At 41.2% G+C, this 20,958-nt stretch overlaps 1 protein-coding gene and 1 non-coding gene across 6 annotated transcripts in view; one reads left to right on the top strand and one right to left on the bottom strand.

Moving 5' to 3' along the window:
- LOC111966474 (band 4.1-like protein 1) overlaps positions 1-20,958 on the bottom strand; it is a 109,521-nt gene that overhangs the window by 34,530 nt on the left and 54,033 nt on the right. For all 5 annotated transcript variants that reach the window (XM_023991130.2, XM_023991125.2, XM_023991126.2 and 2 more), the window contains exons 5-9: positions 16,591-16,633; positions 16,271-16,346; positions 2,913-3,131; positions 2,215-2,302; positions 1,309-1,461 (exon numbers count right to left, since the gene is read on the bottom strand). In XM_023991130.2, the coding sequence (XP_023846898.1) occupies positions 1,309-1,461; positions 2,215-2,302; positions 2,913-3,131; positions 16,271-16,346; positions 16,591-16,633 (579 nt within the window). The remainder of the gene's footprint in view (positions 1-1,308; positions 1,462-2,214; positions 2,303-2,912; positions 3,132-16,270; positions 16,347-16,590; positions 16,634-20,958) is intronic.
- LOC111966963 (U7 small nuclear RNA) lies at positions 11,783-11,836 on the top strand. The gene has a single exon (XR_002877695.1). It is a non-coding gene; the product is annotated as a U7 small nuclear RNA (small nuclear RNA).

Genomic DNA, 20,958 nt, shown 5'->3' with positions numbered 1-20,958 from the left:
GGGGAGGAGTGAGAGATGGGGGAGGAGTGGGGGATAAAAGGAGGGTGAACCGAGGGAGTGAAGGAGCGTGTGTGTGTGGTGTGTGTGTGTGTGTGTGTGTGTGTGTGTGTGTGTGTGTGTGTGTGTGTGTGTGGTGTGTGTGTGTGTGGTGTGTGTGTGTGGTGTGTGTGTGTGTGTGTGTGTGTGTGTGTGTGTGTGTGTGTGTGTGTGTGTGTGTGTGTGTGTGTGTGTGTGTGTGTGGAACCATCTCACGACCCTTGATAAAAAAAACAAGGAAATTGCACCCTGTATTTTGTACTCTATTCTCTCAACAGTAAGAGTGTGTCATTCAAACACTACACAGCAGTACTGAAAACTGGGCCCATACAGTAATTACACCGTGGGTTTTAGTGCTTTTGAAGTAGATAGTTGGGAGAAAAGATCTTACACAATCCCTGAATGAAGATATCAGTGTCAGATTAGGGTCTCTATTCAATCCGTATCGCGGAAGTTACAGCGTTACAGCGTCATTTAAATTTAAGGGCAATGTTCCCTTGTTAACAGAGAATACACAGTAAACGCTGCATATGTTGGCTCAATCGGAATGTACCTTTACATTTCAAAAAATACAATACAGATTGAATAGAGTCCTAACATTCTGTGGATACATAGGCACGCAGAAAGCAGAACAGAGAGGGAAACCATCGGTAGATAATCACTTTAGGAGGAGAAAACCAGAGCAAGCAAAATGAGACACTAACACCTCTAGTGAGCAAAATCCCTGATGAAAGCATATCCTTACACGCAGCCCACCATGCTTTGAAGTTCCAGTGCTCGGCAACAGAAGAAGAAGACCGTTCCCACTTCCAAGACCACAAAACATCCCACATCTTCCTAATCTTGATTTAAGAATAGTAACTCGACCGCTATAAATAGCCCACATTGAAACAAATCATGCCCAATTATTCCATGGCTCACTGAGTCCCCAGATAAGATTAAAAAGTGACACTTCAATAGAATCTGTTAAATAACATCTACTGTAGCATTAAGCTAGCATAGGACAACTGGCACATCAGGTCACAGCAGCCATGCTCGAAATCCTAACTATTGTCAAAAGCATGAAACAACTGTAAAGATTGATATAATGGTTGACCTTTTTTACCATGTGATGATTTGTGGCACTTAACTGAGTTGTCACAGTTATACAGTTGGCTGCAATGAACTGTTTTGACTGTTTTGCAGAGTTAGTGTAGACTTTGAGTGAAGTGAAGTCATGTCAAACAAGATGCATAATGTAGGCTACAAGATAACATAATATGGTCTGTCTACCTCCCCGGGGCGTATTTTGATGTAGAAGTTGCTCCTCTTGTAGGAGATTTTGAGTATCTTCGGCCAGGCGAAGCGGTTGATCCTCAGACGGTCACGGTAGATGAGTAGTCCGTTGGCGCTGACGCCAAGCATGATGTCAATGCCCTCCGAATCCTGTCAGAGACAAAGGGTGCAACGGGAGGGAGAAAAGGTCGGGGATGGCGAAGAAGGGTGTGTGTCACTCTATCATACGGATCCAATCCAGATAGATAAGATGAAGTAACATGAGCGCTAGATTGGAACAGGCTATCACGTTGACATCTTGTGACAATTCTTTTAAAATGTTTTCCTGCTGATTAGTCTAAACCATATTTGCAGCCTTACATTCTTAGTTACATTGTTGTCTATAATTGTCACGCTCGTCGTCCTCCTCATCTGAGGAGGAGTAGTTGGAAGGATCGGAGGACCAATATGCAGCGTGGTAAGTGTTCATCTTGATATTTATTTAAAAAGAGAACACTGAACGAACTAATACAAAAATAACAAACAACGAACGTGACGCTATAGAATAATAGTGCTGACACAAAACACTACACATAGACAATCACCTACAACCCACAATGACAAAACAGGCTACCTAAATATGGTTCCCAATCAGAGACAACGACTAACACCTGCCTCTGATTGAGAACCATATCAGGCCAAACACAGAAACAGACAAACTAGACATACATCATAGAATGCCCACTCAGATCACACCCTGACCAAACAAAACATAGAAACATACAAAGCAAACTATGGTCAGGGCGTGACAATAATGTAGCAGTACACACACACACACACACACACACACACACACACACACACACACACACACACACACAACACCACCAACAAACACAATTTGTAAATCTTTCCATACTGTACCTTGGCGTGATGAAGGTCTACACCATACATGGAAAGCTTCTTGGCATTTTCTAGAAAGTTCACCTCTGCCTCCGCTGGACTCATTCCCCTAAGGGAGAACACAGAGGCTGTCATTGGACTATTACGACACCACAACTTACAGCACTTTGAATAAAGAGAACAATCGGTCTGTTTGGGTTATGGTACGCAGGTTTGTCATTGGAATTAGTGGTTGATATATGGTTGTGGCACAACAATGTTGAGGTCTCCTCAGGCTCTGATTAATGTTACACTTCTGCATGTTTTGAGTGTTTGCATGAGTCAATTGTGTGTAACTAATTGAATTGTCTATCTACTATCCATATACGTTCATGTATTGAGAATTCAACACAATTGGTAACGACCTAGTACCAAATGGTACATATCAGGGGTGGACTGGCCATAGGGCGGTTTGGGCAAATGCCAGATGGGCTTGTCCATTTTTAGCCCAGTGGGCRTGTGGAAATTGTGGGTTTTGCTCAAAACGATAATTATTTAGCTAATTCCAGTCCCAGTCCGTCCCTGGTACATACTGATGCTTGTGTCAATGAAACCAAAGTGTCTACTATGCAATTGTTAGGTAATTACCATATTAATTGTATTTGAATCTATGCCGACAGCGTAGACCTGTGCTTTTTATTTACAATGATGAGCTGGCACGTGGCCGGTCAGGCCCTGACCTGTAGTTGTGGTGAAGCTCCATCACCCTCTCCTCTAGCTCCCTCGTCTGGTTGGGGGCGAAACGGAAGTCACTGATGTAGTCGGGCCCATGTTCCTCTGGCTCATAGTCGCCCAGCTCCGCCTGCACCGTGTAAGAACCTAGCAGGGCGTAGGTCCCGAAGGAGCAGGGCAGACGCCAGGACAGCATGTCGTCCCTCAGCTGCAGACACAGGTAGTACCTGCATGCATCGATGAGTCATGTTCATTAGGCACCAAACGAAGGACAATGTATTCAAACAGGGAGAGGTCTACCTGGTCCAATAATAAATGCATTCTGTTTAATGTTGCATAAACAAAAAATATATATTCTGTTGCATGCCCTAATGAACATGATCATGGATAAACAAGAGGCAAACAGCATAGAGGGAATGCAGGATTAATAAGGCAACTTCCCACAGCTCGTTAGTCCCTCCCACATGAAACAATGCCCCTGTTTACTATAGAATAGTATAGTACTTACTATAGAATTCTGTAGTAAACTGTAGTATACCGTAGAATACTATACTCTATGCTGTAGTATCCTTTGATCATGTGTAGTACTTAATATAGAATTTTGTAGTATACTGTAGAATACTATACTACACACTGTAGTATCCCTCGATCGTGTAGTGCTTAGTATAATCGTGTAGTATATTGTAGAATACTATACTCCACACTAGGGAAGTAACGATTCACCGATACGCATCGGTCCCTGATTCAAATGTTTAAGACACAAGTGCATCAGTCCACAGACCCCAAACCGATCCAAATGTAGCATGCATCGGTCAGAAAATATATAAAATGATACAAATCACTGGTTCACTAAATGTATTAGCTTATATTACATTCTTTCTACCTTCTGAAAATATATCTCATCTTTTGTGACAACTGATGCTTCCTCTCCTTCAGTGTCAAACTGCATGTAACTGTGTTGACCGATATTGATCTAGAAGTTATTTTGCATGGCGAACAACCGTAGGCGAACAACCGTAGGCGATATCAGTAGCCTGTGCTGTCACTGTGCGCTCCCTCTCCGGCCTCTAGGTCACCAGGCTGCTCGTTAGGGAGCACACCTGTCACCAGCGGAGTGCCAAGATGGCGGCTTGAACAGACGCTTTTTTACCGAGCTCCGTACCAAACTTCAGAAAGATTGTGAAAAAAACAAGTTTACAGTCATTACTATTTTTATTTGTTCAAGATATAAGACCTTTCCTGGGACTGGAATAATAATTGGATAATTTATTTCAGCATGTCCATGCAAAGTCGTGACAAAAAAAGAGTTAGCCATTCTATTGCTAATCAACAAGAGAGAAACGTGCTTATAGACAACTGCCATAACTACGCTTGCCCTATGGATAATACCATGCTTTCGAAGGCTGTTGAAGATGACGAATGACGTAGATGACGTAAAGAGATCCCCTCTTTACCGGTTACTCCGTGCAAACCTCCACCCTCCAAAAAACCCAACATGAACTCTGACATCGTGGCTACTCTCTCCTTACTCATCAACTCCAGGTCTGACGCCATTGAGAAAATGGTAGGCGCGAACACCATAGTTATCGAAGGCTTGAAAAAGACTGGAGTTTGCATGTGGTGAAATCAAGGATGTGAAAACGAGAGTGGCAAAAGTTGAAAAAAGTGTGGAAAAGAATAACAATGTCTACCATAGACTTCTCACTGATCTGGAACAATACACAGGAAGATGGAACCTGAGACTAAGGCGTGCCAGAGGTGGAGAATGAGGATGTGCGAGGAGAGGCCATCCYCATCTGCCAAGAAGTTATGCCTGCAGAGAAGAACAAAGTTGGTGATACCATCGACGTTGTGCATCGCCTCGGCAAGAAGCAACAGCAAAACGATTCAAGACCAAGGGGTATCATCATCCTCTTCACTGCCAGATGGGATGCTCTACAGGGATGCTGTCTGGAAAGCTGCTAGGAAGAACGCCTTCCTTCAGAGCCATGGTATGCGTTTCGCCGAGCATCTCAGCCCGGAGGACATAGAAAGAAGGAACAAGTTGTGGCCAACGATCAAGATAGCACGAAATGAGGGAAAGGCTGCTTACTTCGTCGGAGGACGAGGCTTCATCAACGGTTCAGAAATCCACATTCCTCCCTAAAATCTCACCAGAAGGAACAGATTGATGGTTTCAGCCACGGTATTCTCATTTTCCTTATATTGTTTACCTAACAAGCATCAAGTGACTATTTTTCGGAGTACTCAGGTACTTCAATTTATTAGTTTGTTTTTGTATGACCAGAAGACCTATTTTGTTTACAAACTTACGAAGAAGACTGAAAGTTGTATTTTTTTTTTATGTATACAGTAACTAAGATACTTTTTTAAAGGGCATACAGGTCTGCTCTGACTTTACACGGTTATTGTTCTATTTAGTTATTAATACTTACTTCCAAAAAAAGGTCTTAGGAACGTGTATATGTAAAACATTTTTAATTTAAAAAAATTATGATCAGTTTTCATATGCATTTAAAATAGTAGGTACCCTTTTATTTAAATTATTATTTTGTATTTTATTTCTCAGAATAGTTCCTGAATACACTAAAGAGGGTTTTTAGTCTCTCTTACCACAAGAACCCTTGGTTTGGTCTTGAACATAATTCTCAGTTGAGTTGAATTTCAAAGCCGGATAACGTCTAGCTCAAAGTTTATGGAATAAGCTATTTTCACTTTAAATTGACTTAAATGGTGCAGATCTCAGTTCCTTATCGTTTATGTTCACTGCTCCTACGTCTTTGACTCATCCTACAACAGTTTATACATTTATATAATCTTTCTTGTTTTGTCTTTGTCTATAGTTTCTCTTAATGCTAGGGGGTTACGAAACAATGTGAAGCGCAAGGCCTTATTTTTATTTGCTAAACAATTTCGAACAGATTTTTGCTTTTTTCAAGAGTCTCACTCAATTTCGGCTGATGCCAACTTCTGGAGGTCACAGTGGGGCAACGATATTTGGCTTTCCCATGGATCTGAATGCTCCACTGGTGTCACTACAATGAAAAATACCTTTGGTGGTAATATTCTACACTCGGAATGTGACTGACCCCTTTGGTCACTTTATTTGTCTTGTGATCAGTTACAATGACATTATGCTCATTACTGTAAACTTCTACGGGTACAACACCAAACATGAGAATGATTAGTTGCTTCAATCTATAGAGAAACATATACTTCATTGGTTATCGAAATTTCCCAATTCGTTATTATTGATAGGAGGGGACTTTAACATTACTATAGATAATTCAACTGATAGATGGCCCCCAGGTAGGCCAACCAATCAGAATTTGGGTTTAATACTTTTTATGGAAAAGTTTGATCTTACTGACATATGGAGAGAGGTTTCCGGCCGACAGATCATTCACTTGGAGTAACAAAACAGGTTCCAGACAATCCAGAATAGATTTTTGGCTTATATCCAAATGTATTGGTAGTGAGTGTGTTACTACAAATATTTGTACTGCTCCCCTCACAGACCATAGGGCCATTTACATTGATATCAAAATATTTATCCCTGATACCAACCTTGGTAGAGCATCCTACTGGAAGCTAAATAGCTCATTATTAAATAATGATATAGTTAAATTTGAGGTTAAAGATCTGCTCTCACACTTTTGGGAAAGGGCTTGTGAAGAAAAATCTTATTGCAAGAACTGGGAGCTCTTTAAATTTGAGGTGTCCAAATACCTTAGAAAATATGGTAGTAATCTTGCTAAGACCAGAAGAGCTGAGGAGGAAAAGGTGATCATTAAGATAACTTCCCTTTCTCAGAGGTCCCCAGCCGGCCTCTCGGGGGAGGAGAAGATGGAACTAATTGAGTTACAAAATAAACTGGATAATATATATAGATTAAAAGCAGAAGGAGCCTTTATTAGATCTAGGAAAAAATGGATTGAGGAGGGAGAACAGAATTCATCCTATTTCTTTAGACTTGAGAAATTTCACTCTAAAAATAACACTATCCATAAAMTAAACATTGYTGGTGTTATTACAGATGACCAAAAATGTATCGCTAAATACTGTAGCAATTTTTACAGAAAATTGTATAGCTCTACATACTGTCAGGAATCCACAGATATGTTTTTTAACTCACTGAATAATGTTCACTCTATCAGTGATATATAATCTAAACAGTGTGATGAACCCATCAAAGTTGAAGAGATTATAGAGTCTATCAAACATCTAAAGAACAATAAATCACCAGGTGTTGATGGAATTACATCAGAATTTTACAAATTATTTTCTGAACAAGTAGCTCCCTTCCTATTTGAAGTCTTTTTAGAGAGTATTAAAAACAATGTTCTCCCTCCTACAATGAGTCAGGGGTTAATAACACTGATACCTAAGCTTAAAAAATAAGTGCTGCTCATCGATAACTGGTGTCCAATTTGTCTTCTTAATAATGACTATAAGATACTAGCCTTACTACTTGCAAAAATAATTAAAGAAGTCCTGGATGCAATCATTGAAGTCTGGCTTCATGAGGAACAGACATATTTCTAACCATGTCAGACTAGTATTAGACATACTTGACTACTCAGACCTAATAACCGAGGATAGCTTCATATTATTTTTTAGATTTTTATAAAGCATTTGACACAGTAGAGCATCAGTTTCTCTTCCACTCCCTTGAGAGACTTGGCTTTGAGGATTTTTTTCTGTAAGGCTATTAAGACGCTCTATGCAAATGGTAACAGCTCTATCGAATTGAAATATGGCACCTCACCTAGATTTGAGTTAAAGAGAGGAATTAGGCAAGGTTGTCCTATCTCTCCGTACCTGTTTTTATTAATCACCCAACTTCTTGCAAATTCTTTAAATAATAGTCCTGTACAAGGTATTTCCATAGCTGGTAAAGAAATTATTATAAGCCAGCTGGCTGACAAGACTACACTTTTTCTGAAAGACGCTAACCAAATTCCCATATTGATCAATGTGATACAATCCTTTTCCAAAGCGTCTGGGCTATATCTTAACATTGATAAATGTGAACTCATAGCTGTCAAAGATTGTGTGACACCTTCATATTATGGTATTTCAGTAAAAGAATAACTTACATATTTAGGCATAACCATTACAAAGGATCAGATGTCTAGAAGCTTACTAAATTTTAACCCTCTTATTAAAAAAACCCAGAAGAAGCTAAATCAATGGCTACAGAGGGACTTATCTTTAAAAGGTAGAGTCCTAATAACCAAGGCTGAAGGTATCTCTAGACTAACATATGGCGCTCTATCTTCATATCTTGACAGTAAAATAAGCAAGGAGATAGACCAGATGCTTTTCAACTTTCTTTGGAGAAACCGTACCCATTACATTAGGAAAACTGTTGTAATGATGTAATGGCTGTTTTCCTCCTCTTCTTCTGAAGAGGAGGTGTAGGGATCGGACCAAAACGCAGCGTGTTGTGAAGACATGATGAATTTATTTAGACCAGACGAACACGAAGTACACTTGAGAAATTACAAATAAACAATAAACGACGTAGACCGACCTGAACATGAGAACTTACATATAAACGAAGAACGCACGAACAGGAACAGACTAGACAAACGAAACAGTCCCATGTGGTAACAAACACTGACACGGAAGACAATCACCCACAACCAAACGGTGTGAACAGCCTACCTTAATATGGTTCTCAATCAGAGGAAACGTCAAACACCTGCCCCTAATTGAGAACCATATCAGGCAACACATTGAACCCAACATAGAAACACATAACATAGACTACCCACCCAGCTCACGCCCTGACCATACTAAACACATACAAAAACAACGGAAAACAGGTCAGGAACGTGACAAATGAACACTTATGAGAATGGTGGGCTGAATTTTCTGGACTTTACTACTTTAAATAATACTTTTAAGATCAATTGGATAAAACAATTCCTTAGAAGACCCACTTCTATCTGGAATTTTATTCCTCATCATGACTTCTCTACTTTTGGTGGCCTTAACTTCATGTTGTTTTGCAATTATAATATTGACAAAGTTCCAGTGAAACTTTCTGCTATTCATCGGCAGGTCTTGTCATGGTCCTTAATTTATAAACACAAATTTTCTCCACACAGATATTATATATGGAATAATTGGGATATATTGTATAAAAATACTTCTTTGTTTTTAGAATATTGGTTCCGAAATAATATCCTATTGGTGAGCCAACTGGTAAATGCAGAGGGTCTTTTACTCAGTTATAAGGAATTCTTATCACTTTACAAGGTCCCTGTAACATAAATATTTTGCAATTGTTTTAGATGCCATTCACTCAGGTGTTGCTCTGTTATTCAGGAACGTGTCAAGACCTGACCCTCAGAGCCTACCTTCTATTGACCCTGTTGACTCATCAGTAGGAAAGATTTGTTTCTCTTTTGGTCCAATCAACAACAGAGCGATACGAACCTTGTTTCAGCAGGATGTTCTATACCTTATGTCATGCCTTATTGGAATGGATTTATTGATAATATCTGTTGGGGAAAAGTTTGGATGTTGTCACACACATACCTACTTGTTAACAAAATTAAGGAAGTTTCCTTTAAAATTATTCATAAATATTATCCTGCCAACCACTATATGAAGAAGTTTAAGGAAAACATCAACTCAAATTGCTCCTTTTGTAATGACCACCCAGAAACAGTGTCTTTTTTGGCATTGTATTCATGTAAGAAAACTGTGGCAAGACATCAGTAGATTTATAATTGAACACATTTATGAAGATTTTACACTATTGTGGAGAGATGTACTGCTTGGATTCTTTACATACGATAGTAATAAGCTGAAACATTTTTATGTAATTCATTTCATTATTCTTTTGGCCAAATTTCATATACACAAATGTAAATTTACAAACAAAAAAACACATTTTCTTACCCTACAAAAAGAAATTGAACTGTATTTTAAGACAACTAAATACTCTACTAACAAAAAAGCTGTTAGAATTATAAGTGTATGAATGTCCCTTAAGGTCCTTGTGTAATTGTAATGTGATATTGTACCCCCTAGCTCAATTGTCCATTGTATATAATCTATGTATACTTGTGTTCCCTCATGTACTTTCTGTATCGATTTGTTGTTAATAAAAAATAAATATATATATTTTTAAAAACCTGTCACCAGCGTTACGCGCATAATGACACTCACCTGGACTCCATCACCTTCTTGATTACCTGCCCTTTATATGTCACTCCCTTTGGTTTCTTCTCCAGTCGTCATTGTTCTTGTTTCATGTCGGTGCACTGTTTGTGTTTCTTGTTGTGTTCATTTATTAATTAAATGTATTCACTCCCTGAACTTGCTTCCCGACTTTCAGCGTACATCGTTGCATGCGCACTGTCCCCAGCATCGCGTGCTGACCAGTGCGAGGCAGGCGGCCTGTTCCTGACCTTGCACATTTGCATGGCACCTTCTGCATTAAAATGCTAAAATGGCTTGCCTGATATTAGGCTTTATTTGTTGCGTGACAACCTTTGTAATTTGCTAGGTTATTATCTATGCGCTGTTGAAAATTGTGTTTTACCGGAATAAAAGTAACCTACCGGAGATACAACTCTCATCTGGTTATACCTGCTGAACAGGGTTTACAATATATTGTATTTTAATTGTTCAGGTTCATCAGCAATAATTTTGGTAGTTTTGCGTTAAACAATCAGTGTATACGGTAATGTTTTGATAGACAGGGCAAAGTTGATAATTTCATAACGAGGAAAGCAATCAGTTTTACGAGGCGCACTGCATGGCCGAAGCAAGAGGAGAAGAGAAGATCATTCCATAAAAACGGTCAAAATCAGAAGGGGGTGAAATCCAAAGTTGTGCTATATCTTCATTGGCTATGTCATAGCTGATTTGTAAACGATAAATATTGATACATTACTAGCTCAACGTAATCTGACAAAATGACAAATTCATTCGTGGGAGATGGTGATTTCAGAACCAAAGTGGGGGGACAAAAAACATAGGCTTAATTGTCCCCCCCCTATTCTCCCAGAGTGCAAAGAACCTTGGCATGACCCTGGAGAACAACACTCTGTCTTCTGCAAACATCAAAGCAGAGTACATCCGTAGAATATGGCCTTTCCTCAGACAGGAGGAGCCGCAGGTCCAAATCCAGGCACTTGTCAACTCCCATCTAGACTACTGCAACTCTCTGCTGACTGGTCTCCCCGCTTGTGCCACCAAATCCATGCACCGCGCTCCTTCACACACTCCACTGGCTTCCAGTCTAAGCTCGCATCATCTTCAAGACCCTGGTGCTTGCCTATGGAGTTGTAAAGGGAACTGCCCCTGCTTACCGTCAGGCTATGCTCAAATCCCAACCCGACTACTCCATTCCAACACCACTGGTCTCTTGGCCCTCCTACCCCTACAGGAGGGCAGCTCCCACTCAGCCTAACCAAAGCTCTTCACTGTCCTGGCACCCCAATGGTGAAACAAGCTTCCCCCTAAAGTCAGACAGCGGAGTCCCTGCCCATCTTCCGAAAACGTATGAACKCTACCTCTTTGAAGAGAATCTAAAATAACTCTCATGCCCACGGAGTAAAAAAAATATTTAAAAAAATCCAGACTACAAATAAAGTGTGATCTACTATTCTACACACTGTAGTATCCCTTGATAGTGTAGTACTTACTATATACTTTTTTGTATACTGTAGAACAGTAATACTACATTACTCATTTGCATATACCCCACCCATTCCCATCTCCCATATCCCAATTTGTGCCACCCATGAGTGAGAAACCTACATGCAAAGTATAGACCATATATTGTGTTATATGTTACATGTTATAGAACTATCTGTTTAGACGCCAGTCCTACCTACCTATCTACAGGTTATGGAAATGATGCTCTTTTAGTATTTGTCCAGTAGGTTTCCTCAAGGAGAAAGCCCCTACTTCTATGTCAAAGATTAGTGATGGGAAAACAAGGCTTTCTGAAGCCTATGGTGGCTCTCACCAAATCGTGCCGAAAAACGGTTCATTACTCTGAGCTTTTAACACAATGCACATTAGTGACACCTGCTGGTCAGCAATTAACAGAAGCATTTGATGTTCAGATCTAAGTTTTGACCAAGGCATTTATCAAAACTCTGTGGTACAGCGGTTAGTCATGGGTTTTGAACACCTAAACAGTTATAATATGAGGTTAGCATCTTTCATCCTTTTATTTGCCTCCAAGTTTGTTTTAAAAACTGTATATCCATGGCATTATTTAGGATGCAACAAAAGCTTATCATACTAAATTAAACAAATTCTAAGATCAACAATATGCAGATAGTGTGGTTTCACATCATCTCCCAGACAAAAACGTTGCCTTCACCGGGAGATGATTGTGGACTACAGGAAAAGGAGGACCGAGCACTCCCCCATTCTCATCGACGGGGCTGTAGTGGAGCAGGTTGAGAGCTTCAAGTTCCTTGGCGTCCACATCACCAACAAACTAACATGGTCCAAGCACACCAAGACAGTTGTGAAGAGGGCACGACAAAACCTAATCCCCCCTCAGGAGACCGAAAAGATTTGGCATGGGTCCTCAGATCCTCAAAAGGTTTTACAGCTGCACCATCGAGAGCATCCTGATGGGCTGCATCACTGCCTGGTATGGCAACTGCTCGGCCTCCGACCACAAGGCACTACTAGGGTAGTGCGTATGGCCCAGTACATCACCGGGGCCAAGCTTCCTGCCATCCAGGACCTCTATACCAGGCGGTGTCAGAGGAAGGCTCTAAAAATTGTCAAAGACTCCAGCCACCCTAGTCATAGACTGTTCTCTCTGCTACCGCTCGGCAAGTGGTACCGGAGCGCCAAGTCTAGGTCCAAGAGGCTTCTAAACAGCCTCTACCCCCAAGCCATAAGACTCCTGAASACKRCCCCCCCCCCCCCTCTACGCTGCTGCTACTCTGTTATTATCTATGCATAGTCACTTTAATAACTCTACCAACATGTACATATTACCTCAATTACCTCGACAACGGTGCCCCTGCACAATGACTCTGTACCGGTAACACCTGTATATAGCCCCACCATTGTTATTTTACTGCTGCTCTTTAATTATTTGTTATTCTTATCTCTTACTTTTTTGGGGGGGTTTCTTAGAACTGCATTGTTGGTTAAGGGCTTGTAAGTAAGCATTTCCCTATAAGGTCTACACCTGCTGTATTTGGCGCATGTGACGAATAGAATTTGATTTGATTCGACCCTATGTTTTATAATCTGAGAAATCGATGGCTCGCTACCCTACCTGCAGAGCTACCAGTCAGGTGCTCTGGTCTTGAAATAAAAGCTTCATTTGCAAATACTGTCTCCGGTAGAGGTGAGTGTTTGAAAGCAACTCGGCARCAGAAAAAGCATCAGTGGGATCTCGCAACATTTTGAAAAAGCACTTGATCAAACTAAGCTTTGGACGTCATTGATCATGATACAGGTATCAGTACTTTTGTATCAGATCAGACTGCTTTGAAAATGTTACGCAAGCCTGGAAGTGTCGGTATTGTACATCCCATCACTATCAAAGATAATAAAACAAAAACACTATAGTAAATACCACAGTAATGTCCACAAAAACACTACAGTGGTTACTGTAGCATCTATATTCTTATAGTTTTTTTACTCCCTTATTCTCCCTAATTTTGATCTTGTCTCATTGCTGCAACTCCCCAACGGGCTCGGGAGGCGAAGGTCCTCCGAAACATCGAAATAATGTGTCGGAGGAAACACAGTTCAACTGACAACCGTGGTCAGCCTTCAGGTGCCCGGCCAGSCACAAGGAGTCGCTAGAGCGAGATGAGCCAAGTAAAGCACCCCTGGCCAAACCCTCCCCTAATCCAGACGACGCTGGGCCAATTGTGCGCTGCCCCACGGGAGTATAGTATTTATACTATAATAAACTGTAAATACTACAGTATATTACAGTGATGTCTGCAACAACACTACAGTAAATACTACAGTATTGTCACGCCCTGACCATAGAGAGCTTTTTATTCTCTATGTTGGTTAGGTCGGGGTGTGACTAGGGTGTGTCATCGAGGTGATTATGTTTCTATGTTGGCCAGGTATGGTTCCCAATCAGAGGCAGCTGTTTGTCGTTGTCTCTGATTGGGGATCATATTTAGGCAGCCATTTCCCCTTTGTGCTTTGTGGGATCTTGACTATGTATAGTTGCCTGTGAGCACTATAGCAGCTTCACGTTTTGTTTTGCTGTGAGTTTCACATAGTAATAAAAAGATGTGGAACCCAGATCACGCTGCGCTTTGGTCCAGTTATTCTAACGATCGTGACAAGTATACTACAGTCATGTCCCAAACACCACAGTAAATTCCGCAAAAACACTACAGTGAATAACACAGTAAAGTCAGAGAAAACATTACAGTGAACAATATAGTATATACAGTTCAAATCGGAAGTTTACATACACTTAGGTTGGAGTCATTAAAACTTGTTTTTCAACCACTCCACAAACTATAGTTTTGGTAAGTTGGGTAGGACATCTAAAAGTCATTTTCCAATCAGTTGTTTACAGACAGATTATTTCACTTATAATTCACTGTTTCACAATTCCAGTGGGTCAGAAGTTTACATACACTAAGTTGACTGTGCCTTTAAACAGCTTGCAAAATTCCAGAAAAGTATGTCATGGCTTTAGAAGCTTCTGATAGGCTAATTGACATCATTTGAGTCAATTGGAGGTGTACCTGTGGATGTATTTCAAGGCCTACCTTCAAACTCAGTGCATCTTTGCTTGACATCATGGGGAAATCAAGAGAAATCAGCCAAGACCTCAGAAGAAAAATTGTAGACCTCCACAAGTCTGGTTCATCCTTGGGAGCAATTTCCAACTGCCTGAAGGTACCACGTTCATCTGTACAAACAATAGTACGCAAGTTATAAACACCATGGACCACGCAGCCGTCATACTGCTTCAGGAAGGAGACGCGTTCTGTCTCCTAGAGATGAATGTACTTGTTGTGTGACAAGTGCAAATCAATCCCAGAACAACAGCAAAGGGCCTTGTGAAGATGCTGGAGGAAACAGGAACAAAAGTATCTATATCCACAGTAAACAAGTCCTATATCGACATAACCTGAAAGGCCGCTCAGCAAGGAAGAAGCCACTGCTCCAAAACCACCATAAAAAAGCCAGACTATGGTTTGCAACTGCACATGGGGACAAACTTTTTGGAGAAATGTCCTCTGGTCTGATGAAACAAAAATATAACTGTTTGGCCATAATGACCATCGTTGGAGGAAAAGGGGCAGGGGCTTGCAAGCCGAAGAACAGCATCCCAACCGTGAAGCACGGGGGTGGCAGCATCATGTTGTGGGGGTGCTTTGCTGCAGGAGAAATGGTGCACTTCACGAAATAGATGGCATCATGAGGCAGGACAATTATGTGGATATATTGAAGCAACATCTCAAGACATCAGTCAGGAAGTTAAAGCTTGGTAGGAAATGCGTCTTCCAAATGGACAATGACCCCYAGCATACTTCCAAAGATTTGGCGCAATGGCTTAAGGACAACAAAGTCAAGGTATTGGAGTGTCCATCACAAAGCCATGACCTTAATCCCATAGAAAATTTGTGGGCAGAACTAAAAAAGCATGTGCGAGCAAGGAGGCCTACAAACCTGACTCAGTTACACCAGCTCTGTCAGGAGGAATGGGACAAAATTCACCCAACTTATTGTGGGAAGCTTGTGGAAGGCTATCCGAAACYTTTGACCCAAGTTAAACAATTTAAAGGCAATGCTACCAAATACTAATTGAGTGTTGGTAAACTTCTGACCCACTAGGAATGTGATGAAAGAAATAAAGCTGCAATAAATCATTCTCTCTACTATTATTCTGACATTTCACATTCTTATAATAAAGTGGTGATCCTAACTGACCTAAGACAGGGAATTTTTACTAGTATTAAATGTCAGGAATTGTGAAAAACTGAGTTTAAAGGTATTTGGCTAAGGTGAATGTAAACCTCCGACTTCAACTGTATATATAATAATACTACAGTATTTATACCATAGTATACTATGGAAGTTTTGCATGGCAATTTGCAATGACTTCTGGCTTGATTTAACTAATTTATGCAGTTCAAGTGCGGTGATTGGTTAAAATTGCGAGCCCTGTTTTTGTAGTGCAGTGATCACACAATTTTATGAAGTAATAATTGCAGACTGTTTTATGCGGTAATAGTGGTCAAATTTGCAAGCCCTAGCATAAATCGCAAAATCCTGGAGGGACTGGTTATTATCAATAAAGGCAGTTAGACATCAAATCTGACTTCCATAGTATATTTAGTAGATGTTGTTGCTGTTGATTATGATCCAAACCCACCTGGTGATGTCTTCAGTGAGCTGAGATGGGTCAGGGGGATAAAACTTGACAGCAAAGCCGAAATGCCATGAGCCAACTGTGGATAAACGACACACAGTCAGCACTCTGTGTGTGTGTGTGTGTGTGTGTGTGTGTGTGTGTGTGTGTGTGTGTGTGTGTGTGTGTGTGTGTGTGTGTGTGTGCTGTCTCTTATACACATCTAGATGTGTATAAGAGACAGGTGTGTGTGTGTGTGTGTGTGTGTGTGTGTGTGTGTGTGTGTGTGTGTGTGTGTGTGTGTGTGTGTGTGTGTGTGTGTATACATGCGTGGTCACACTAACTTCGGATTTGCTTCTTGATCTCCTTTGACGGGTCCAGCCAATTCTGAAAGAAAGAATGGGGAAATCCCCTTGAGAACAACACACAGCAAAAAAAACAGCCAATGCCCCTGTCTTCGAAAACCCTGTCAGAGAGCTAACTACTGCACTGACTCCTCTCTTCCAAAGCCATCTCCTCTATTGGGGGCAAAATGCATCCACAAAGCAAAAGGAAATAAATGCCTCGGTAAACCAGCAATGCCTTAAAGTAACTTCCCAGTGTTCCAGATTTCTATGAAATATGATCTATAATTAATTACAATATGAATTAATAAATGTTCTTCCTAAAATGCCAATTAAAGATCTTAAAAGTTACTCTCTGTGCCCCTGCTTGCCCTGTTAGGAACAAAAAGAATGTGGGCATATACCAGTCAAAAACAGATGATTTGCCAGCTCAGCTAACCAGACACGCATGCACTTGGATATTTCAAATTAGCTACCAAGTCCGAGTCCCACCTGTGGAAGGCTGCCCAGCTGCACATGCACTTGTCATTTTTACCCATGCCGAAGGCTGCAGCTTGTAAACCAATTTAAATAGCTAGTATGGATGGGTTCAGATTTTGGATACGCATAATGGAACTACTAGGAATCTTTAACTATAGCAACAATAAATGCAGATTGATTATTTCACAAACATGAGTCGTTTCTGTCCATTGCTTTATCACCATTGCGGAAATTGTTGTTGTTAGTTAGCTAGCTAGTCACAATTGCAACACAATTGCAACACCCACCCATAGCAGGTGCTCCAGCAGGTATATTTCACTGGTCATCCCCAAAGCCAACACTTCTTTTGCCCGCCTTTCCTTCCAGTTCTCTGCTGCCAATGACTGGAACGAATTGCAAAAATCACTGAAGCTGGAGTCTTATATCTCCCTCTCTAACTTTAAGCATCAGCTGTCAGAGCAGCTTACCAATCACTGTACCTGTACATAGCCAATCTGTAAATAGCACACCCAACTACCTCATCCCCATATTATTACTTACCATCTTGCTCTTTTGCACCCCAGTATCTCTACTTGCACATCATCATCTGCACATCTATCACTCCAGTGTTAATGCTAAATTGTAATTATACGCATCTATGGCCTATTTATTGCCTACCTCCCTACTCTTCTACATTTGCACACACTGTACATAGATTTTTCTATTGTGTTATTGACTGTACGTTTGTTAATGTGTAACTCTGTGTTGTTCTTTTTGTTTTGCTTTGCTTTATCAGTTGTAAATGAGAACTTGTTCTCAACTGGCCTACCTGGTTAAATAAAGGTGAAATAAAAATAAATAAATAAACTAGCTTACTGCTGCAACCTAAGTCAGTCAACAACAGCTAACTGGGCCATTCCATAAAAATAGTGCCTTTARGTCCTTGTGAAATTATGTGTGTACATTTTGACAAAACACTTAATTTAACAGTTGGATCACATACAGTGCATTCGGGAAGTATTCAGACCCCTTCACTTTTTCCACATTTTGTTACGTATTCTACGTATTACGTATTACGTATTCCTTTTGTTACTTATTCTAAAATTAATTAAATACACTACCGTTCAAAAGTTTGGGGTCACTTAAAAATGTCCTTGTTTTTGAAAGAAAAGCAATGAAAGAAAAGCACCTCACAAGACCTCAACTGGCAGCTTCATTAAATAGTACCCACAAAACACCAGTCTCAATGTCAACAGTGAAGAGGCGACTCCGGGATGCTGGCCTTCTCGGCAGAGTTGCAAAGAAAAAGCCATATCTCAGACTGGCCAATAAAAATAAATATTAAGATGGGCAATCGAACACAGACACTGGACAGAGGAACTCTGCCTAGAAGGTCAGCATCCCGGAGTCGCCTCTTCACTGTTGACATTGAGACTGGTGTTTTGCGGGTACTATTTAATGAAGCTGCCAGTTGAGGACTTGTGAGGCGTCTGTTTCTCAAACTAGACACTCTAATGTACTTGTCCTTGTCCTTGTGCTCAGTTGTGCACCGGGGCCTCCCACTCCTCTTTCTATTCTGGTTAGAGACAGTTTGCGCTGTTCTGTGAAGGGAGTAGTACACAGCGTTGTACGAGATCTTCAGTTTCTTGGCAATTTCTCACATGGAATCGCCTTCATTTCTCAGAACAAGAATAGACTGACAAGTTTCAGAAGAAAGTTCTTTGTTTCTGGTCATTTTGAGCCTGTAATCGAACCCACAAATGCTGATGTTCCAGATACTCAAATAGTCTAAAGAAGGCCAGTTTTATTTCTTCTTTAATCAGTACAATAGTTTTCAGCCGTGCTAACATAATTGGAAAAGTGCTTTCTAATGATCAATTAGCCTTTTAAAATGATAAACTTGAATTAGCTAACACAACGTGCCATTGGAACGCAGGAGTGATGGTTGCTGATAATGGGCCTCTGCCCGCCTATGTAGATATTCCATAAAAAATCTGCCGTTTCCAGCTACAATAGTCATTTACTACATTAACAATTCCCCACAATGATAGAGCAAAAACAGGTTTTTATACATTTTTGCAAATTTATTWAAAAAAAACGGAAATAATACATTTCGGTTGAAGAGCATGCATTTAGTTTTACTAGCATTTGAAAGCAGTTGGAGGACGCGGAAGGAGTGTTGTATGGCATTGAAGCTCGTTTGGAGGTTTGTTAACACAGTYTTCAAAGAAGGGCCAGATGTACACAGAATGGTGTTGTCTGCGTACAGGTGGATCAGAGAATCACCAGCAGCAAGAGCGACATCCTTGATATATACAAAGAAAAGAGTCGGCAAGAGGGGAAAGAGGTGCAGCCTTGTTGACGACTGTGCGCGTGTGTGGACAATTTTAAGTATTAGTGATTTAGACACTGAGGAACTTGAAGCTCTCGACCCGCTCCACTGCAGCCCCGTCGATGTGTATGGAGGCATCTTCGCCCCGTTTCCTGCAGTCCACGATCAGCTACTTGGTCTTACTGACGTTGAGGGAAAGGTTTTGATCCGGCACCACACTGCCAGGTCACTGAACTCCTCCGTGTAGGCTATCTCATCGTCGCCGGTGTGTGGCCACACAGTTGTGCGAGTTGTGCGTGGCCACACAGTCGTGGGTGAACAGGGAGTACAGGACAGGGCTAAGCACACACCCCTGTTGGGCCCCTGTGTTGAGGATTAGCATGGCTGAGGTGATGTTGCCTACCCTCACCACCTGGGGACAGCCCGTCAGGAAGTCTAGGATCCAGTTACAGAGGGAAGTGTTCAGTCACAGGGTCCTAAGCTTGGTGACGAGCTTGGAAGGGACAATGGTGTTGAACGCTGAGCTGTAGTGAACAGTATTCTCACATATGTATTCCTCTTATCCAGGTGGGTAAGAGCACTGTGGAGAGCAATTGAGATTGTGTTGTCTATGGGCCTGTTGGGGTGGTGTATAAATTGGAGTGGGTCTAGGGTGTCTGGGATGATGGAGTTGATGTGAGCCATAACCAGSCTCTCAAAGCACTTCATGATTACAGTTGTGAGTGCTACATGGCAGTAGTCATTGTGGCAATAAGCCTTAGAGTTCTTGGGAACAGGAATGATGGTAGTCATCTTAAAATATGTGGGAATTACTGACTGGGACAAGGAGAGGTTGAAAATGACTGTGAATATGCCTGCCAGGTGTTCTGAGAATGCTCTGAGAACACGCACTGGAATACTGTGTTGATCTGATTAAAGACCTTATTCAAATCGGCCTCGGAGAGTCAGATCAACCAGTCCTCTGGGTCGGTGGCGGCCCTTACACCCGGCACGATGTTGTGATTGTCGAGAGTGCATAAAATGCATTGAGTTCGTCTCGAAGAGAGTCATCGTTGGGCAGATCACAGCTGAGTCTTCATTTGTAATCTGTAATGGACTGTAGCCCTTGCGGCGGAGCCTCTGTAATATGATTCTACCTGATTCTACCTTATTGCCACAGTATATTGTCCTTTTGCTCGTTTGATGACTCTGCGGAGGTCATAGCACTTGTTCCTGTCCTCAGCCGTAGCCTCAGGGTTGTCTGCGATAGCCCTGTCTGTGGTAGCCCTGTCTCTTAGTTTAGAGCCAACCTCTGTGTTAATCCAGGCCTTTTGATTGGGGAAAGCAGCAAACCTTGACTTCGACAAAGCATTTCCTAATGAAGCCGGTGACGGAGGTGGTTAGCTCGTCGATGTTATCAGCGAAGTCTCAAAACATATTCCAATCAGCGCTAGTAAAGCAGTCCTATAACATAATCTCTGATTCTGCTGACCATTTCTCAACGGAGAGAGTCACAGGTACTTCTTGTTTGAGCTTCTGGAAGCAGGAATACGGAGTTATGATCTGATTTGCCAAATGGCGGACGAGGAAGGGCCTTG

Source organism: Salvelinus sp. IW2-2015, linkage group LG7 (assembly GCF_002910315.2).
Source record: "Salvelinus sp. IW2-2015 linkage group LG7, ASM291031v2, whole genome shotgun sequence".
NCBI classification, from domain to species: Eukaryota; Metazoa; Chordata; class Actinopteri; order Salmoniformes; family Salmonidae; genus Salvelinus; species Salvelinus sp. IW2-2015.
This window is presented reverse-complemented; position numbering and strand designations above follow the sequence as displayed.